The 20,142-nt window shown below is 41.8% G+C and overlaps 1 protein-coding gene across 2 annotated transcripts in view; it reads right to left on the bottom strand.

The window, feature by feature from the left end:
- CACHD1 (cache domain containing 1) overlaps nucleotides 1-20,142 on the bottom strand; it is a 180,066-nt gene that overhangs the window by 50,979 nt on the left and 108,945 nt on the right. For both annotated transcript variants that reach the window (XM_019531574.1, XM_019531575.1), the window contains exons 4-6: nucleotides 16,835-16,941; nucleotides 4,574-4,700; nucleotides 999-1,143 (exon numbers count right to left, since the gene is read on the bottom strand). In XM_019531574.1, coding sequence (XP_019387119.1) covers nucleotides 999-1,143; nucleotides 4,574-4,700; nucleotides 16,835-16,941 — 379 coding nt within the window. The remainder of the gene's footprint in view (nucleotides 1-998; nucleotides 1,144-4,573; nucleotides 4,701-16,834; nucleotides 16,942-20,142) is intronic.

Raw genomic sequence — 20,142 nt, 5'->3', positions numbered from 1 at the left:
CTTGGGGCCCAGGGCCACAATGTGCAGCCACAGGACCCCAGCAGGGAGCAGGATGGGGCCGTAGGTGGGGACAGCTTCCTGCCACTGCGTGCACTCCTAGGGGACAGGGAGGATCTGTGCCCCCCAGATCTGTGTGTGGGTCAGAGGCAGGCTGCCTGTTGCAGGCTCAGGCTCCTGCCCTGCGGTACTCCCCTGGGGCCTCCACAGCTTGGCAGGCAGGACCCAGCACTTCAGGGCAGAGTGGAGCCACATAGGACAGCTACTTGCCGCTGCGAGCTTTGCACTGCCCTGGTGACATGTCCCCTGCATGCATGGCACCAGCGGGGGCGGCAGTGTGAAGTTGTGAATCTCACTGGTTCCACGCAGGCAGGGGACACATCGCTAGGCCAGCGCAGAGCTCGCAGAGGAAAACAGCTTTCCTGTGCAGCCCCCGCTGTTCCCTAAGCTCCAGGTCACACCTGCTGGACGGCAGAGGCCCTGGGGGAGGGTAGCAGGGTGGGAGTCCAAACTCCACAAACGGATATGAGGATTATGGATCCCCCTGTCCCCACCAGGAGTACGCACAGCAGCAGGAAGTCGCCCCCCGCCCAAGCCAGCAGCAGGCAGGCAGCAGGGCAGGGAGCCGGGCTCCACTCCGCTGCAGCAGCCACTGCCTCCTGCCAGGCGCAAAGAGATGTGAACCCAGGTCTCTGACCCTACAGCCCTGGTAGCTGGGGGCCTCTCTTTAGCAGGGCTGGGGGTGCAGGGGCTGTGAGAGAGGGAGTGAGGGGCACAAGCAGGGTTGGGAGGGCTGTAGGAGGCCTTTCATTTTAAATCACAGATTTTGGAGTTTTTATCAGCGAATTTGTGATTTCTTGTCGGGGAAAACCAGGATCCCTACATATGAGTAATTCAGAAGTATGTTTATTTTAGACAAATGCAAAAATGAGAAGGTAAGCACAAAACTGAAGTTGGTTAAAACACAGAAACACATACTCATCACTTAAGAGTAATTTTACCTTATCGTGTTCATCTATAGAACTCAGAATCACTTGAGCAGCATCCTTGGCAATCTGAAGCTGTGTCTCTGTGACTGAGGCCCCATGGTCCACAATGACAACTATGTGCTTAGACTGGGGTCTGACCGTAGAGACATAGACGGGCCTGAAATGGCAAACACCTATTAGGCACCATAAAAATCACTCCTCTTTTAATTTCCACAGCAGTTTAATACTGAGAATATCTAAGGGGACTGAAAGTGAGTGGGTAGTAGTTGCCTGGCTTCACAAAACACTCAAGCACTAACACAGTGAATTTATGAATAGGATAGCAGGTTTGAAAAGGGCAATACTGTTACGACGTTCAGAAACAGAGTGAGCAAGCCCCTTCCCCAAAGAGTTTACAAATAATACTTAAAATCCTGCAAGCATTTACTCTCACATTTTTCTCTTGCAGGGAAGTATTTCCATTAAAGTCAATAGGCACAGTCATCTGAATAAAATTAAACACATTGAATAAGGGTTAGGAGGGTTGGTGCCTTAATTTGGATGCGATACAAGACAGCAAAGAAAGTGACAGAGGAAGAACAAGGTTGCAATAATATCACACAGCGACTGTTGACACATGCACTTCCTGAACATTTGCAGCTTGCAATTTAATTTTTATTAATTTTTAAATTTTGTTAATTCCCATTGGTATGGCTTAAACACCTGCTATAGCATAACCCACTCACAGAAGTTCCTAGAAATTGTAGAATAAGCCTTGCTGCCAACGCAGTGCCTAGAATATTTAGATCAAATGCTAAAGATTATGCACCTGAATATACCAGAGGGGCACCCTACTTAAAAAAAAGGCTTGATCTTTAGAGAAACTGAGCACTCGCGACTCTCGTGGACTCTAATGGGATCTGTGGGTGCTCAGTACCTCTAACTAGAATGCTTCACTGTACATAAAATTGCTTGAGTTCAGAACCCGACTTGGAACATTTGGTTTTAGCTATCATCAGAAATCATTTGTAGGCAGCGAGTAACCCATGTTACGGAAGCATCATTAGTGGCAGTGTTTAGGGTTATTGTGTCATACCTGTCATAGCAAACAAAGATCCTGAAAACAATGAGTAAGAGTGACAAGATGCAACTGCCTCATGATGAGCATCCAACACAAAGAATCTTATCCATAGGGAGAGGTAAGTGCAACACTGGGTATTTGCTAGTTACATGACAAGTAAAAACCCGTGGAAGCTGTGTATAATTGCATTAGCACAGTAGGTTTGGTTTATCATTGTGAGACAAAGAATCCTGCCAAGACAGGCTTTTCTATTAATGTAATGGAATGTATTTCACACAGGTCATGCTCCACAAGTCCTTCTTATGTGTGCATTTTAAAACTGAATTGTCAAATATTGTCTAAGCCTGGTAAAGGCATTTTGCGTTTCCATGTGTATATTAGTCAACATCAAAATGTGCTTCTCAGCGAAGCAGTGTTCAGAGGTAGTTCAATACTGAGAGGTATGCCCAAAAAATTTAATAAGCTGTCTTTCAAGGTTTTGAAGCTGGAACAAATTAGAAGGATCTTCGGTAAGTCAAAATCAACAGAATCCTGGCTCCTGTTTAGCTGAGACACAAAACTATTACAGTCTGAGCAGAAGTTATTGGACCTATATTTTATTTAAATAGTCCTACACAAAAGTCTAGTAGGGGTTGAAGAAATGGAGACGATTTTACACAAGAAATTGAAAGCAAAACAATTTGCAAAGATCAGTTCTTAACTGTAAAACACCCAGAAGCTTTACACTGGAATTAATACCTGCACTTAAAGAGTACATGTGATCCTCAAAGTACTTGAACACTAACTAATTAATCTACCTAATATGCCCTAGGAGGTAATTACTGGACAAAAAAAAATCTAATTTATACACAGAAAAGCCGAGGCAGAGATTAAGTGATCTGCATATCACAAAGGGATTTAGTGTCAGCATGGGGATTAGAGTCCTTTAACACACCTTTTTAAAACTGCAGAACGTTTAAATCGCACCCAGACTCTGATGAGCATAACATGGGCATAATACACCTACATAAATTAAGTTGCTCAATGTTGACAAGTAACCGAAAAACATTTTTCAAACTCTATGCCTGTGGACTACATGAAATACAGCTGAACGAATGACGTTGACCTCCTCCAAGAGATTTACCATCTAGCAGGGTTAGCTAATACAGAAGTAGAAGCAGTCAGACCACTGGATTTTCTCAAAAGATGTCACCAGCCGGTGATGCCTCTCCTTATACAAAGCCAGCAAGAAAAGTTGAACTATACAGGTACTTACATATGCAACCTATATATTAATTAAAACAAAATTATTAGTAATGGTAGGTCTACACTGTAGCACAAGTCAAGATATGCAAGTTAGCTTTAAACTATTTTCCTTGGGTACTAATTACTATGGTGTTACAGCAGCTTGGAGCAAAATCCAAGCTAGACACTTAAGCATTTGCTTGGCTTCTCAGATGCATTTTATAATAGCTGAGTAGTTTAATCCTAGCTTAGGTAAATCTACATGAGCTACAGCCAGATCTTTCACTACTGTGCAGGCATACTCCTAGGAAATTATGGTCCCCACTCAGGCAAAACTTCCCATTGCTATGAGTGGGGATTTTTTTTCCAAGTATGAATCATAAAATCATAGGGCTGGAAGGGACCTCAAAGGATCATCAGGTCCAGCCCCCTGCATAAGCAGGAAACACACATGGGGTCAGACAACCCCAGCCAGGTGACCGTCTAGTCTTCTCTTGAAGACCTCTAGGATAGATGATTGCACCACCTCTGTGGGGAGCTTGTTCCATAGTCTAGACACCCTAGTTGTAAAGAAGTTCTTCCTAATGTTCAGCCTGAGACTATCTTCCAGGAGTTTGTGGCCATTGGTTCTAGTTTTCCCACAAGGCACCCTGGTGAACAGTTGTTCACTGAGCCCCTGATGTATGCCTCTGATATAGCGGTAAGCCACAATAAGGTCCCTTCTCAGTGTACTTTTCTTTAGGCTTTAGAGTCCAAGATCCACCAGCCTCTCCTCGTATGGCTGGCCATGAAAATCCCTGATCATACAGGTGGCCCTTCTCTGGACCCTCTCGAGCTTTAGCACATCCTTGCTGAAGTGTGGTGCCCAGAACTGGATGCAATACTTCAGCTGCAGCCACACCAATGTTGAGTAAAGTGGCAAAATCACTTCTTTGGATTTACCGGAGATGCATTGATTGATGCATGCCAGAGTTTTATTAGCCCTAGCTAACACTGGACCTCTGGGTCCTCTCAGTTTTCCAACCATCTACTAAGTTTTATCAGCTTGAAACCAGCATTACTAAAGTTTCCTAGTTATTAATGTCTCGTAGGTGAGAATGCCTGTGTGTGATTTCATTTTATCTTAAAATTCTTCCAACTGAAATTTCTACCAAAATTTTGATTAACCTCAAAAACCAGAAGTCCTAAAGATCTTTTTATAAACATCTTTGCTTAGCTAAACAAATGCTAGATTGGGAACAGCACTTTAGGGTTATCCTTTTAGTTTTCCGACTATCAAAACACAGAAAGAGAAAAACCATACCTGCTGCGGTGCTCATAGCTGCCTTTACACTGGAACTTGTGTGCAGGAAAAACAGTGAAAATACCTTCTTCTGAACTAAAATACTGCCACTTAATTCCAGGGTTAGATTTCAGGTTGTCAGCAAGAACTACAGAACAAAAAGAAAAATGAATGGGATTACAAAGAATAGGCAATACAGGGTATACCTGGCTTATTCAAAAAACCGTATTTGGTTGCACCATAACAAGATTCAATGTTAGCAAGAATATAAAGAAGCATATTAGGAAGTTAATAATTTTTTCTGTGTCCCGGTAATACATTCTTCAATTGAGAATTTGACTTTCATCCGGGAAAATTACCCCACAACTACTACAGAGGGGTTTCTTGCATCTCCTTGAAGATGCCTTTGGTACTGGCCACCATTAGAGACAGGATACTGGTCCAGAGTCAGACTTGAGTCTAATCTAGCAGACCAATTCCTAGGTTCCTGGACAGGATTAGTAGTCTGGAAATCACATGCACAGAAGATTCAAATTCTTGGCTATGCATTCTCCAACTCATAGCAAATGTTCAAGTTCCTTATTTCAGATTTATACACCATTTTAGGAGAGTTTCAAAGTGATCTGGAGCACAAATTCTGATGACCTTTCCACTCCTCAACTCCTTAGGCACTTTTAAATATCTTCCCTTTAGTCAATTTGCAACTTAATAGCTATGCAGTACTAGAGGCTAGACTATACATGAGCAACTAGTAGATGTGGGAAATCTTATACAATATACCACTAGAAATAAAGCAAAGTCCCGAGGTGCAGGGGAAACCTCAACTGTATGATGTTTTGGTGACAAAAAAAGACACCCAATTAGAATTTTCTTGTTATTAGAGAAATTCTTATTGTCATATATGCTCCTGATTTAAGTAATAAAATCCAGGCCATTCAACTTAGTTATGTCCTTAGTGACCTTTCAACATTTTTTCTGTAGAGAAAAACAGTTTTTCTTGCCCATTGTTTCACTGCCATGAACTCCTGACTCTAATATACAATGGATTGACATAACAGACTATAACAGTGCCTCTGGCCTACATGGACATTTCCTTGATACCTGCACATTCACATACAATTAAGAAATTGTTCTTTGATTCATTGTGTCAACACAGCTTTACCTAGAGAAGGTCATGCAGATGTAAAGTATTCTGTTTTTTCTCCACTCAAAACCTGCTTTAAAGTTATCCTTTCCAAACATCCCAAATATTAGGGTAATACCTTCAGCAAGAAACCAGCTGGAGGGTGAGCCCTAACAGCGAAGAAGGAGGTTCAAGTCTACTATTTATATAAGTTTACACGCATTACTTATGCAGTGCGTTCTACTCTTTTAGAAAAGATTGTACTCAGTGGCCACTCACAAACATGCTGTAGCGTTCTTTACACCAGTATAGTTTCAATAAGTAGCTAACAGACAGTCCTTGATGATACTACAACCTGAAGTACTCTTATAATTTATTTTACATTTTGTAGGTCCAAAAAATTTATTATATATGCATACATATACACATATAAAGGCAAATGTGGTTCTTCTCTTTTTTATCAGCTTAAACATACCTGGACCTATGAAAATACCTGAAAGGGTGCAAGGAAGCTTTCTAGATCCCTTTTCTGAAATCTTCTTTGTGCAGGAGATGGATATTAGTGGTGGCCTATGTACTCTGCTGACCATAAGGATCGCTGCAAGTTTCCAGCTATTACAATGCTATGAGGAACAGACTTGTAGCTTTGCAGCCCTGGCCTCCCAGCAAAGACAGCAAGTTGCCAAGGGAAAACAAGTCATACCTTGTCAAACAGCAATGCAGTGACTTTCCTTCCAACATACTATGGTGCCAGAACCTCCTACCCTGGCTTCTGGTTTTACCACTACTGTGAGCTTTGACATTTGTGTTCTCAATTTAATTTTTCAAATATAGGGCCTTGTTTTTGCTTCAAATCATAATATTGATGATAATAATTGTACTCATCACCTTTATAGCCTCTTTTATTAAAAGTCCTCACAAAGCTCTCTGGTACATGGCCATTCTGCTCATTTTACAGATAAAAAGTGAGGAATGCAGCCCCTAGATGACTCATCCAAGTCCACTCCAAGAGTCAGCATTAGAGCCTTTTGGGGACTCGATCACCAACCCTACTCCAGTTCCTCAATAAAGTCCACTCATTCTCTAGCCTGCAATCACCACTTCGTTAGGACAGACAGGACTTCAACAAAGTTTCCATTTATGAAGGGAGATTTAAGCTTTAAACTGAAATTTAATCCTGGAAAAGAAACAGCTGCTAGACACTACAGAAAAAGTCATCATGAGACCTGTATGTAACATACACATTTACTTATAATAAATGCCATTAGCGAAACAGCTTTGGCTCAGTGAGAAACACAGATAATCTAGGCAGCCCATGATAGGACTGTTTATAGAAATAAACCATACAGTCATGGGTATTTAATGTTTGATACTAAATTAACATTACTGGGCAGAAAGGACAGGAATCTGCACTTAGTGCACTGAATTCAGGCACTAGATTTAGATTCTCAAGTTCTCGCTACCTGCAGCAGAACACAGTAAAACCAGGAACTCGAAAGAAATGTAACCCCGAGACAAAAAGGTTTGGCTTTTGTGCTTTCTAGTCACGTTGAGTTTTCCTGGCTGACAGGTAGTATGTGCACCTCCACTGTTAACAAAGGGACTGACACACAATGAAGGAAGTGACAGACATGAAGCACAATTGCTAGGTTTCTTCTACTGATGACATCAGACAACTGCAGGCCTGTTGACTCTCGAGGGAAGAGGAAACCCACTAAACTTACAGGCGAGGGAGGGACCAGTCACTTGCTGGCACCAGTCTCAGACTCCCTGATGGTCAGGGCACCGCCAGGATTCAATTCTGCTTGGGTCAAACTGTCAGCTCCACTTGCCATAAATTGAAAAAAACCCCAAACCTTCCCTTGGCATTTTGCCCAAATGAAGGAACTATATCAGCCTAATATGCCTATTATATAAAAATATAATATAATATAATATAATGCATTATATGCAATGTACATGTGTCTACTATGAACATGAAATGCATTATATATAGTATACAGAAAATACAACACAGACTTCTCTGCCTGTGCCCTCTGATTATTACATTTGAAAGAATTTTTCTTTTTTTTTTTTTTTGGGGGGGGGGAGGGGAAACTGATTTACCTTTACCATTTATAGAGAATTTACTTTTTGCACTTCCCTCAGGATGGACATTGGAAATAGACTATTCAGGCTCATATTCTGGTTTTCCTCCATTATCAGAATACTGCACTATATGGGTTGGAATCACTGCAGGGGACTATTTCAAGTGTCAACCAGATGTTGTCCTTCAAATACCTGAGTGGAACATGGTTACTTTAAGTACACCATCCTTAACAACTTAGCACTGTCTTGAGTTTCCCAGACAGGGCTGAGACTATATGGCTCCCCTTCGCTGGTCATCTCATGCAGTTATCCCATGCAGCCATTCATTTTTATCATTATATCATCATCATTATTATTACTAATGATCATCAGCTACATGTCAGTAATGCCTAGAGGCCCCAACCAAAACCAAGGATCTATTGTGCTGGACACTAGAGATATAGCAAAAGACTACTATTGCTCTGAAGAGATTAGAGTCTAAATGGACAATACAGAACAAGGGCTGGAGAGAAAACAAAGAGAGGTAATGCAGGTTGCTCAGTTTCCAATTAGGGCGACGGCAGAACTGGGAATAAAACTCGGGTCTCCTGCCTCCAGGTTCAGAGCCACCCCCTTTCCCATCCCCACAGTCTCCAGCTCCTCCAAACAGTGATTTATCTTGCACATAGTATTCATTTTCCTCCTGCATTACACTTGAATTTGGCCTTCCTTCTCTCTGCTTCTTCCAGAAGCTGAGCTCAGCTTGGATGCTCAGGATGATTGCCCCAAACGTAAAATCAATCATCACTGCTCAGGGACTCCACATTGTCAAGGGAAGAGGGTCACAATACTGAAATTCACTTGCCATGAAAAATCAACAAAACTTCCGGATGCTGCTTCTTCAATTCAAGTTACCCAAGGATTAGACAGACTGGAGACAGGGATTGTTTTTTTACACCCTGACATGATGCCAGTTTAGTGGCATTGTGGTAAATGTGCCACAACTTAAAAGAAAAAATTACCAGTTGACAATGTTCTGATAGCATGGAAGGCAAGGCATCAATTTTCCTTAACCTTTGTGTAAGGCACTTCCGCTGTGATGAGAGCAGTTTCTGAGAAGAAGGAATCCTAAGTAATCTGAAATATGACAGCATGGCCACACTTCTAAAAGACAAATTTCATGACATTTGACATTGTTGTTTAAGTTCTAGTTTCTGGGTCATGTTATTGGGAGAGAATCTAGGTTTCCATTAAAACAAACAAAAAAAGAGAAACCCAGCAATAAAATCACCCCCAAACTACAGGGAGAATTTCTAGTGGCATTAGTTGCTGAGAAAAGTTTAAAAACATGAACTCTAAAGGCTCAAAAAGCAAAAAGGCAAATGCAAACCCATCTTTTTTTGGGGGGAGGGTTACTTTAATGTAATCATTTTAAAAACAGAATTCTCTTTTTATGAAGCCTGACTCTCAATTTTTAAACACCCAAGATTGTCAGTACTGAAATTGTCTGGCAAAATCCTGGTTACATGAAGAGATGATATCATGCACGCACACAAACCAGCATAATGTTCTGTACCTGCTCTCTATATTAAAAGATAGGAAGTTACTCTTTCTCCTTTTTTGGCTCTTCCTCATTATTTCAAACTTGCAATTTATCATCAGCTTTCCTGCCTGGCAGCAGGCTTTTCAGTCACAGGTACGGACTTCCTGAGCGAGCTGCCTAGTTGTATCATTTAGTGCTTGCAGCTCAGAAAGTTAACAAAACCTCCAGCAAGCATTTTACTGTTTGCCTGTGGCACAGGTGTGGAATAACTGATGGTAGACCTGAGAAAGTGGTCTTTTACTTTTTTGGTATTGCAATGAAGTGAAAATATTATAGTTTATTTGAAAATATTACTGGCTTATCTGGGTGTACATGTCATACACAGAGCAAGAAGCTGTAAATGTTGGAGATTATAATTTGAATTTTTCCTGTGTCGGTTTGGGATTTTACAAATTTGGAAGGGAAGGGAGGGGGCAGGGATTTCAAGAGAGGGATTAAATTGGGAACTCTGCAAATGACACTACTAATCTCTTGTTCATATAAAAAGGATGAAACTTCACCAGAACAGAAACTAAGGGCACGTCCAGGCAAACCCGGCTGGGTGGTATGTGGCACCGCAAACACGTCTGCAGCGCCACATACCACACAGTCATCTGTTCTCAGTGCTGCAAGAGCACGCTGCCCAGGAGTGCACTGCTCCAGTTCTCTTTCCCATGGTTGTTTTTTGACCCCTAAATAGAAAGTAAAAAAAAAATTAAAAAAAAATGCAGAAACCACCCCTGCAGAGCAGTGCATACATGGGCAGTGTGCACAGCTGAAGAGCAGAGCTGGGCTGCCCAGAGCCTATGCAGCAGTATCGCTGCAGCTGCAGCCCCGGGAGGCCCCCAGGACCCCAGGTAAGGCTACTGGGGCCAGCCCAGCGCTGGCCCCAGCCTCCCCCCTACCACCCCCTCCCCAATAACTTGCCATGTGCCAAAGTGCATGTGGTGCAGGCGTTTCTCAGGGACAAGTAGCTGTGGCGCAAGGTTTGGTTCCCCAGGGAACCAAACACCTGCGCTCGCCTAAACGTGGCCTAAAGGGTTTTAAAAACCTCTTTGAAAGTTATCAATGCAGAATCTGGGATTTAGCCACTCATTTAAAGCTGACAAAGCAACTTGAACAGCTTTATTCCCAGCTCCCCCTACCTACCCCATATTAAAAGTAAAATAAGCATACAGCATTTTAGAAAAAGTTTCTAGCTGCTGCATTTAAGTCATCCTCTTTGTTTTCCTAAGGAGTGTTTTTTGGGGTTTGTTTTTTTTTGTTTTTAAATATCACTTCTCTCCTGGGAAAACAAAAACATTCAGGTTCCTAATAAACCGATTGTTCTTAACCCTCAAACATATTATCAAACATATTATTTGCAGCCTCAATGTCCTCACTTGCTGTTCTTCCTTTTCAAAAAGTTCTGACAGTTTATTTCCTTCAGCTAGTGTGTTAGTTCAATGCTGCCTTCCCCAGGGGCTGCCAATTTTATCATAACCATTGCTTATTTTTCTATGACTACAGCACACAATCTGCTGTCAGATAAGCAAGGACTACTTCAGCTGAAAAAATAAAGTTACTTTTCCCCTTCCTTCAGGTGCACTCTTATTTTCCATCAGCTCAAGCTGAAAGAATCCCCTACAGAGACTCCCTACTTTCTTGTCATCTCCTGTGAATTCTAAGAGATACTCTTTTTATGAGTCTGCCTGTACTTTAGTATCCTTTTGCATCTCCAGCAAAACCCGTCTTAGGACAAGAGATACGAACACAGGAACATGACAAGACATACTGCAACGTGACTTGCTTGCCAGCCTTCTACCTTAAGGACGCATTTTTCAAACTTATTTCAGTTCCAAAATTTCAAGCTAGCAGGAACTGGCAGGAGACTGAGCAATGCTTTTCTCTAGAAATATTATTTTGGGTGCCTCTGTAAACTTGGCCAAAACAGTGGCCTACAAAGAATTCCCCTCATTCAATATAAGATGCGTTTTGTCTTCCCTTTTTCATTTGTTGGTCAGGTCCAGTTTTGCAAAGGACACTTTTAGTTCTTCTCTCTGCAGTATAAATAATATATAATCTATATGCATATGTCTAAAGTGACTGATTCCATATCCTATTAAATATGAAAACAAAACTGAAATGAACCATGCCACCAATGCCTGGACTTTGCTATCTACAGCCAAGATGTGGTAGAAGCATCACACTTAGGTTTTAGACACTAAGTGTGCAGGAATTTTTGGTACAATTCCTTAATCCTGCTCTAAACATCAAAAATGTTTAAAAGGACTAAAGCTGGCCTTCAATATGCTAGCTTTTAAAAATATAATGTGGTACTTTTCTGGTTCCAAGACGGCAAAACCCCTTGCTGAAAATAATACTTCTGGGGGCAAGGGGAGGGACGTCTGGTGGCAAAGGTCAGGGGTGGCTGACCTTAATTAGAGCAGCTCTGAGAGCTTCTCTAATTAAAAGTGGCACAGCACAGTGTCTTGTGTATCAGTGCCCCCACACTTCATAATGCAGCAGGGCTGCTTTTTAACTAAAGCTCGTCGAACAGCACCTTCACTGCCATTTTAAAGCTTGGGGATGCTGATAGATGAGACATGGAGGCCAGCTGGATTATGCTAATCATTAGCAAACTCCAGCAGACTTAATTAATCGAGTCTGCTTTGACACACACTAATTATAGCATGCTGTAGCAGCATCCTGGCAAAACTACGAGTACCCCAGTTTGGGTTAAACTTATCCCCACAGCAAGGAGAATGGGCAAGGCATTCTACACTTATGCTGATGTAGAGTATAAGGGAGGCACATGTGAACGGTTGCAAAGAGGGCCGTTCTCCAAATTCTGTAAAGGAAGTTCACTGTAATTCTGAACAGGCTCAGGCAGTGGTGTTGAACCTCTGGGCATATCATCCAGCCTTCCTATGAAAATTTGGCAAAAGGGGAGCAGCGGCAGCATTAGTTGCCATTCCCCTGCTTCCAAATTTCAGGACCCAGGGGGAGCCCCTAAGGCCTAATGATATGGTCCAGTGTGCTAGATCACGGTGGCACATGGCTGGGCCAGTGCACGGGGCCGTTCTATAACTAGATCCAAGTGTGTAGGGCTTGGCTGGCTCACAGCAAGATCTTAGCCATGGGCTGACCCCATGGCTAAGGGGGAGTTGGATCCAGCCAACAGACCAACCCTGCATGTGGGATCTAGCCCATGGACCAACTCCGCACCACTCATCTGGTCTGTGGGCTAAGGCAAAAAGGTATTAGAGGGCTTGGGGAAGGCGAAGGTGGTGGAAGTTTCACTGGATCACTAGTTAGGTGTGCATGAGTCCAGCTTAAGGCTTTATATACTACTGGTGGTAGTTCCTGTGGTACACCTATCATGTGTAGCTGAAAGACCAGAGCTTTACCCTTTATTATTTTCAGGGGCAACGGTCAAAAGAAAAAAAGAAAGAAAAATATTTTCAGTGCTTTTTATTAATTTTACACTAAGCATTTGTAGAGAGAAAGAAAATTCAAGCCAACAGCTTTCTTTTTTTTTCCAACCACCAAAATGAAAGTGTGTAGGTTTGTTGTTGTAATTTTAGTAAAAAAATTTAAAACAACAACAAAAATGTTCATGGGATGTTTTTAAAAAATAACCAAGAATCACGTCTTCAGAATTTTTTTTACGAAATTTGCTTCCCATTTCTCACTCAGCTGTCTTGTCCAGCACTTACATCTGCTGTCTATATCTTGGATTCTGTACAGCAGCAGCTGTGTCACAGCTCGGCCTTGCCAGGAGTCTGTGGTATGGATTCCATTCCCTTCCAACACCTAGAAATTTCCCACTCTAATCCCATTTACTTAGGCTACATTTGACATGGGCCAAGATTAATATTTTAAGATCTAAGGTTCAGGTCAAAACAATACGGTATAACTTTATATTTTGCTCATGGCCTCTTCGAACCAGGCTACTGAAATTGGGAAACTACTATTTAAAAAACAAAACTAAAACTAAACACAATGCCCAAGGGGATTTTTTCTTAAAGTGAATGGCAAGTTTGGGGCCCCAACTGTAGCAGGCCACTGCACTCAAAATGCGTAACCCGAATTCTGGGAGTTCTTGGGGACTTCAGTTCCCAGAAGTATCCTAGAGTTTAGAAACAGTGGCAAGGGAAGTCAAGGGCAAGGGAAGCAACAGAATACTAGACTAACCTCATACAACTTAGGGGTTTTCTGTCCTAGAAAATGAATTCAAATGAAAGGTCAGGGATCAATTAAAAGTGCAATTAATATTTCTTACTGTGGAAGCTTTTATTTGGGAATAAGAGTCTTTTGTTGCTATTTAGCTTAACCCCCCCCCTCCCCTCCAGCACTTCTACTCCAGAATTCAGCCTTAAAATTTATATCATTCAAGGAAGGGATGCCACAGAACTAAAATCACTGCAGGTGACACAGAGGGGTCTGGGAAAAGGAGATTACAGAAAGTAATCAAGAGATGCGAGACTCTAACAAAGTGCCCTCAAAACACTCATAGCCACACGTAGAGGTCTACAAGCGATAGGAGTTGACAATGTGGTGTTCTGACATCACTTGCTATCACACTGATCCCTGACTCTTAGCTATCCTTTTCCTCGTCCCGTACTTTCCCAGCACAAGCAGCCAGGAGCAGCGTGTGGGAGGGGAGAAGCAGGTCAGGGTGGCCCTGTATAGATGAAGTCACGTGAGAAGGAACTGTAACTTAGGCAAGAAACATCTCAGTTGGGGAAATGGGTTGGGTAGACATCCGGAGAGAGACATTATTTGTTTATTCAGAGAACTACAGGTTGAAGTCCTCTATCCTTAAAACAGGGACGGTTCAGCCAATGGAAGGGCAAGCTGTTCCACAATGCCCTACCAGATAGCTAACAAGCTTCAGTTCAAAGGAATCAAGCCCAGGGATTCAAGTCAATTCATATCTATTCTTGGACTTCCTACTGAGTTTAACAATAGGGTTGCCAGTTAGCAAGCAACAAACTATAGAAATGATGTTAGTTTTGGAGATTCAGGCTCTTGTCCATTGGGAATTAGACTGATGCCGACTCAATTCCCACAGTCCACCACACAGGTGCTTGGGACAGGCTAATTTCACAAGTGCTTGAGCTGTATATGAACTAGCAAGCTATAGATGTCTCCATGTCTTCGTTTGAATTATTTTTTTTTTGCTGCTATTTCTTTTATTTCACTATATGTACACCTACATGCTGACCTATTTATCAACCTATTTATTAAAATGAACAAAAATAGCGGCAGCAAAAATAACTGAAAAGGAGAGAGATATCAGAGACAGCAGAGTCTGAGTTTCTGCCATTAGTCTAAAAGGCATTGTGTGTTTCAAACATCTTAATAGTCAGTTTTCCCTGGAAGCAATTCCAATCACACTATTCTCAGAAGGGTTAGTTGGGGAAAAAGATGATTTCTATGCTAAATCTTCTGAATGCAAAAGCTACAAAACACAAAGAGACTTTTCTCAGACAAGGTTCTTTGGGTAAATGTGATATCTTTTATTAGACCAACTAAATAGTTGGGAAAGTTGTTCTTTGCAAGCCTTCAGCCACAAACACCCTTCTTTAGGCATAAGGAGTCTGCTGGTGTTCTGTGTTCTCCACGATGGAATAGCAGACCTGCATTTTGCATATTGGCTGCTTTCCATCATGGAGAACATATAACACCAGCAGCCTTTCCCTATGCTGAAAAAGGGTGTTTGTGGCCAAAAGCCTGTAAAGAACAACTTTCCCAACTATTTAGCTGGTCTAATAAAAGATATCACATTTACCCAAAGAACCCTGTCTGGGAGAAGTCTCTGTGTTCTGCCCTGAATTCCATGTTGATTATTGCTCAGCATACCCTTTTTTCACATTTACCTCAAGCTTTCTTTATGCTGTCCCAGTCCCTTTTAACAGCCCCCTAATTCAAGCAGAACAAAGAACTCCCACCAAAATAAATTCTTTGGGAGCAGTCCAGTGGAAACAGTCTGCTGTAGCTCAGCGTTCACTCTACTGAAGCACCTCTCCATTCATACTGTATCCCTCGTCCTTTCTTCTCTTACCTGAATGTGAAATGGTCATAAATAGAGAAGAGTATGTGACTTAAAATTCCTTCTGTTCAATAATCTATGGTATAATAGGTTTTTTCCAGAAAATTTTAACTAGATCTGGTCTTCCCTGCATATTTTAATGTGTATGAATAAGCATCTCTTAAAATGAAGTGTTTGGCCTATGACTGCTAGCTTTTAACGTGCATGGAGGGAAGTAGCTTTCCATTCCAACTCTGGTGAGGCGGCACAGATTAGAATCCCTAGCCTCTGCAAGCCAGCATTTGTGTTGTGTATGGTAACAACTGCTCTCTATGTAGACACTTCTGGGCAGCCTTCATTTTCCTAGCAAGCTGAAAATTTTGAGTGGACAAAGTTAGGGCATCCCTATCCCTATCAATCACAGGAGCAGCGATACTTAGAGAGGATAAGAAGAAAAAGACAAGCTTCATTTTACATCCAGTCCAAAATTTCACAGCATTTATTACGACCATAGAAATGAAACATCTAGTGGCAAGGGAAAACTTCGAAAGGGATGCACAGTCAGAAGTTCTAGGCCAAAACGTGGCCTTGCTTCATCATACTTGTCAGAATATGTTCAAAGTTTAAGTAGCTGCAGGGGATAAAGGAACCTACTACTTCAATGGTGAGACTATGAAAAAAATTACTTTAGCAGGACCCATGAGAATTACAACTGTGGTCCTGCACTGGTAGTAAATGAACAGAACCTGGGCTGAACTGCAACATATAGCCAAAATATGAAGTCTTCTTATGAGTTACAATCCTGAGCAATCAGAAGCAGTTAAGGTTCACAAACTAATGACATTTTCTTCCTTTTTAAAAATTAAAATCCCTGCATCATTTTGAGTGAAAAAGATGCTAAAAAGAAAACCTCGCTGCATGCATGGACCAAAGGCTAAATTTTCCAGGGCTAAGTCACACGTCTTAGGTTGCAAGTGTATTTCCATATTTAAAGTGTGTCAAGAAAATAGGTCAACTCTCAAGATAGAAATTCCATGACAAGTCAAAAAGAGGAAATATTTTAGGATATCCTTGTACTTTGGAGTTAATGCAGACCACTGCAAAAGCAGCTTCGCATTAGCTGAAGTCTGCTAGGATGATGAGAAAGGCATTTCAGTTTGGCCCCATCAATGGCTGACATTGCTGATGCAAGAGCAGACAGGGCTAGGACAAAGCAATATGGGAAAAGGTGAGAAAGACATAGCCCCCCCCCCAAAAAAACACAACAAAATTATACATAGTATGCTGGAATAAACTGTCATGACACTTTTATAATTAAAAAGTACTTAGAGTAAGGACATTACGTGAGGTACCACCTTTCAGTTACAACATCTCAAATTAAGAACTGCATGACATTTTCAGAGAGAAATACAAATTTGTTGCTACGACATTCTACACTAATCTAAACCAATGGAAAAAACAATAAATGCAAATAAAAATGATTCTATTACTAACCAGAGTTTAAATCACGTCCAGGATTGAAGGCTCTGCTATTAACAGTCGTAGACAGTCTATCGCAGCTAATAGTTCTGGAAACATTAGTGTTAAAATTCCCATCAAACCTGAAATGACAAACAACAAGATTAGAAAAACTAAAGTTAACTTGATTTATTAAACTGAAATATCTCATGCAAGTAAGAAAGAATTTCCAGTCTATGGTTCTATGGAAGACTTGCCATTTTGTAAACACAGAACAAGTTCTCTTTGCATTTTAAGGGCACAGGCAAGGAAATTTTCAAAGCACAAAGCTTAGTGAGATAAAACTCCTGCCCTTGGGGCTATAACCTACTCTCTCCTCCTGTGTTTTATATTTTAATTTTATTCCCTGTGATATGCAAATAATTGTGGAATCTAGAGTTGGAAAAGGCTAAATTCATCTGCATACCAGTGCATGATTGTCCCCCAGAAGAGTATTTAGGAGGGCACTGTCCAGTCCAGCAATCCAGTTTTGAGAGACTGAAATGCAAAAAAGGTCCTTTCTGGGAGAATTGTCTATAGACTTGTAGGTCACACTATGAAGAGCTTTTTCCAGCTATTCAGCTCCTTGACCTGATTTCATCCCATTGTTCTGTTATACACCTTTTAAATAGTTTGAATATTTGCTGCCTTGAAATACTGTATTTGCATGTGGTTCTCTGTGCTTCTTTGGAAGACTCTGAGCAGATACAGTTGCAAATCTCCTTTTTAGAGGAAGGACTGAAGGCTTCAGAATATGAAATCTGTCAGAAGTATATTTTATTCCATTCTTATCAATTACAAAGTTTAAAATGGTAACAGAACCTCTTTTTAGATACCAAAATATAAACCAAGCCCTTTTACAACTACTGCACGTCTTTATCAAATCAAGTCATAGAACGTGTTTGATCTGGGTTTTTAAATGGCATACATGTTTGTTCATAAACATGTTTCCTATGTACAGTACTTAACTAGCAGTACTTCTAAGCACCAGGAATATAATCCAATAAAAGGGAACCTGGCTATTAGATCCAAACATGTAAGAAAAAAGAAACAACCAGTGTCATCTTACTTGCTGATATTTACTGACCACAGTCACATTTTTAAACATGAGGGGAACTCTCAAAAGGGGAGCTTCCTAGACTGTCTTGAACAAGAGCTGGTGGAAAGCAAGCTTGTAAAGAAATTAGGGGCAGCGACAGTGTCTTCAACATCATCAATTACCATCAACATCTTTACATCTGAAAATCCACTGAGAACACTGAAATACACCAACCAGTATTTTTGTTCTAATGTCAAGGGAAAAAATGAGAACTCCTCACATGTTTTATACAATATCCAGCATCTCATTTCAATTCTTTACTTTCAGCCCAAATTCAGTGAAGGACTTTAGCACCTGCTTAACTTCAAGCATACGCTTACATCTCCTAGTCTACAACAGGGGTGGGACTACTTAACTGCTTCAAGGTAAGCACATCTATGGACTCGCTTCGTTAAATCGTGGCTTAGAATAAGATACAAACTGATCAAAACAACTGGATGAGGGAGTGGGATTTGAAAAGCAAATTGTTGAGCATCTTGTGTGCATTGTCATAAAAAACTAAAGCAGTAAATATGGGCTTTGGGCAAGCACTATTTTCTGGGTTTTTGTCTTTGTTCCATGCTTTACAATGTTAAGCACAGTGACCTGGATCTCCCAGTCACTACCCCAAACACAAGCAGTAAATACATTTCCAAACAACCTCAGTTAGAAAACCAAATCATGCGAAAAGAAAACTAATGCCATAGACACATGAAAGGGATACCACAGGGAAAACCCAGGGGCAGCGAGCTGTGCCACATGATAAAACCCTGTGATTCAAGATAAAGTTATGAAACTACAGTAGTTCCAGTCCAAGGTAACTTTTTATTGAGACTTCTCTTTTTTTGTGCACTGTTGCCAAGCTAAAAATGTCTTCTTTTTACTAACAACCAAACAATTTTACTTTGGTTCTTGCTGATCTATGTTTTACATAATGAAAATGTAATTTTTCTACCAAGCCCTGCAAATTTAGGTGTTTAACACAAAGCATAGTGAAAAAATAAAATTTGGTTATCAGTAACTTTTTTTTTTTTTTTTTTTTAAACTGGAAAAGTGGCTTCTGGCAACACTGTGTTGATTTAAAAAATGGTTTTACATCACACTGTACCCATCCCAGGGGTCCCCTCCTCATCCCCACCCACTCATGCCCCAAACCAGCCCCTCCGCAGCACAGAGTTGGGTCAGAGCAGCCCCAGTCAGATAGGCTGACCCCACCAGAACCCTTGACAGCCAGGGCTGCTCTGACGAAGCTCAGCATGCTGTGGTCCCTGGTGCACATGTAAACACAGTGCTCAGGAGCAATAAACTCTGGTGTGATATGCGCTGGAGTTTATTGCTGCCTGCTAATAGCATGTGTAGATGTACCCCATGTTACTCATACATGTCAGCTTCTGCATGTTACCCAACTTTTGCAAGTGTCAACAGAGACCTAGATGTGGGGTCTGCCCAAAAGTGAGAGCATCAAAGATCTTAGCTGCTGTATAGCTCAACCTACGTCAGCAACAAATTGTGTACCACCCACCACCTTAGGAAGCTTCTCTTGTGATGTGTGTAGGAAGCAGAACAGGGAGCTCAAAAGCATCCTCTTCCTGCAGCACTACATAAGCACTAGGGTTGTGTGAAGCTTCAGTAGCCAATTCGATTCGGAGGAGATTCGGCCCGATTCAGTGACCGAAACTCCAAATCTGAATCAAATCAGGAGACCAATTAAAAGGTCCAAATAAGAAGCCGCCAAATGGATTCAGAAAAGATTCAGCGCCACTTTGGAAATTTGGCCATAGACTAAACAGGGAGCATTCCTCACCATGGTGGACACAGCTGCCTTCAGCTGGTAAGTCTGTTGCGGTGGGCGGAGGGGGAAGGGAAGGGGCGTGGGGCTGGGAGGGACTGAGGCTGGGACTGGGACAAGCTGCCCAGCCAGGGCAGGGGATGCAGAACTCAGGGAGGGGGACAGGGGGACGTGGCAACACTCGGAGCAGGGCTCTGTCCTGCTGCTGCTTGCCCAGCCAGGGTGGGGGGAGGGGCAGGATGCAGGTGCGGCTTGCTCTGGGTGGATAGGTTACAGGGGTGGGCTAGCAAAAACAGGATGCACTTCAACACTGACAAGTGCAGGGTGCTGTACCTGGCAGTAGTAACCAGCAGCACACTTATAAGATGGGAAATTCCCTTCTTGAGAGCACGGAGGCAGAAAGGGATCTTGGAGTCATTACTGACTCCAAGATGAACA

Source organism: Crocodylus porosus, unplaced genomic scaffold (genome assembly GCF_001723895.1).
Source record: "Crocodylus porosus isolate Cpor-Errol unplaced genomic scaffold, CroPor_comp1, whole genome shotgun sequence".
Classification (NCBI taxonomy): domain Eukaryota; kingdom Metazoa; phylum Chordata; order Crocodylia; family Crocodylidae; genus Crocodylus; species Crocodylus porosus.
The sequence above is the reverse complement of the archived record's forward strand: the minus strand, read 5'-3'. Positions and strand labels throughout refer to the sequence as shown.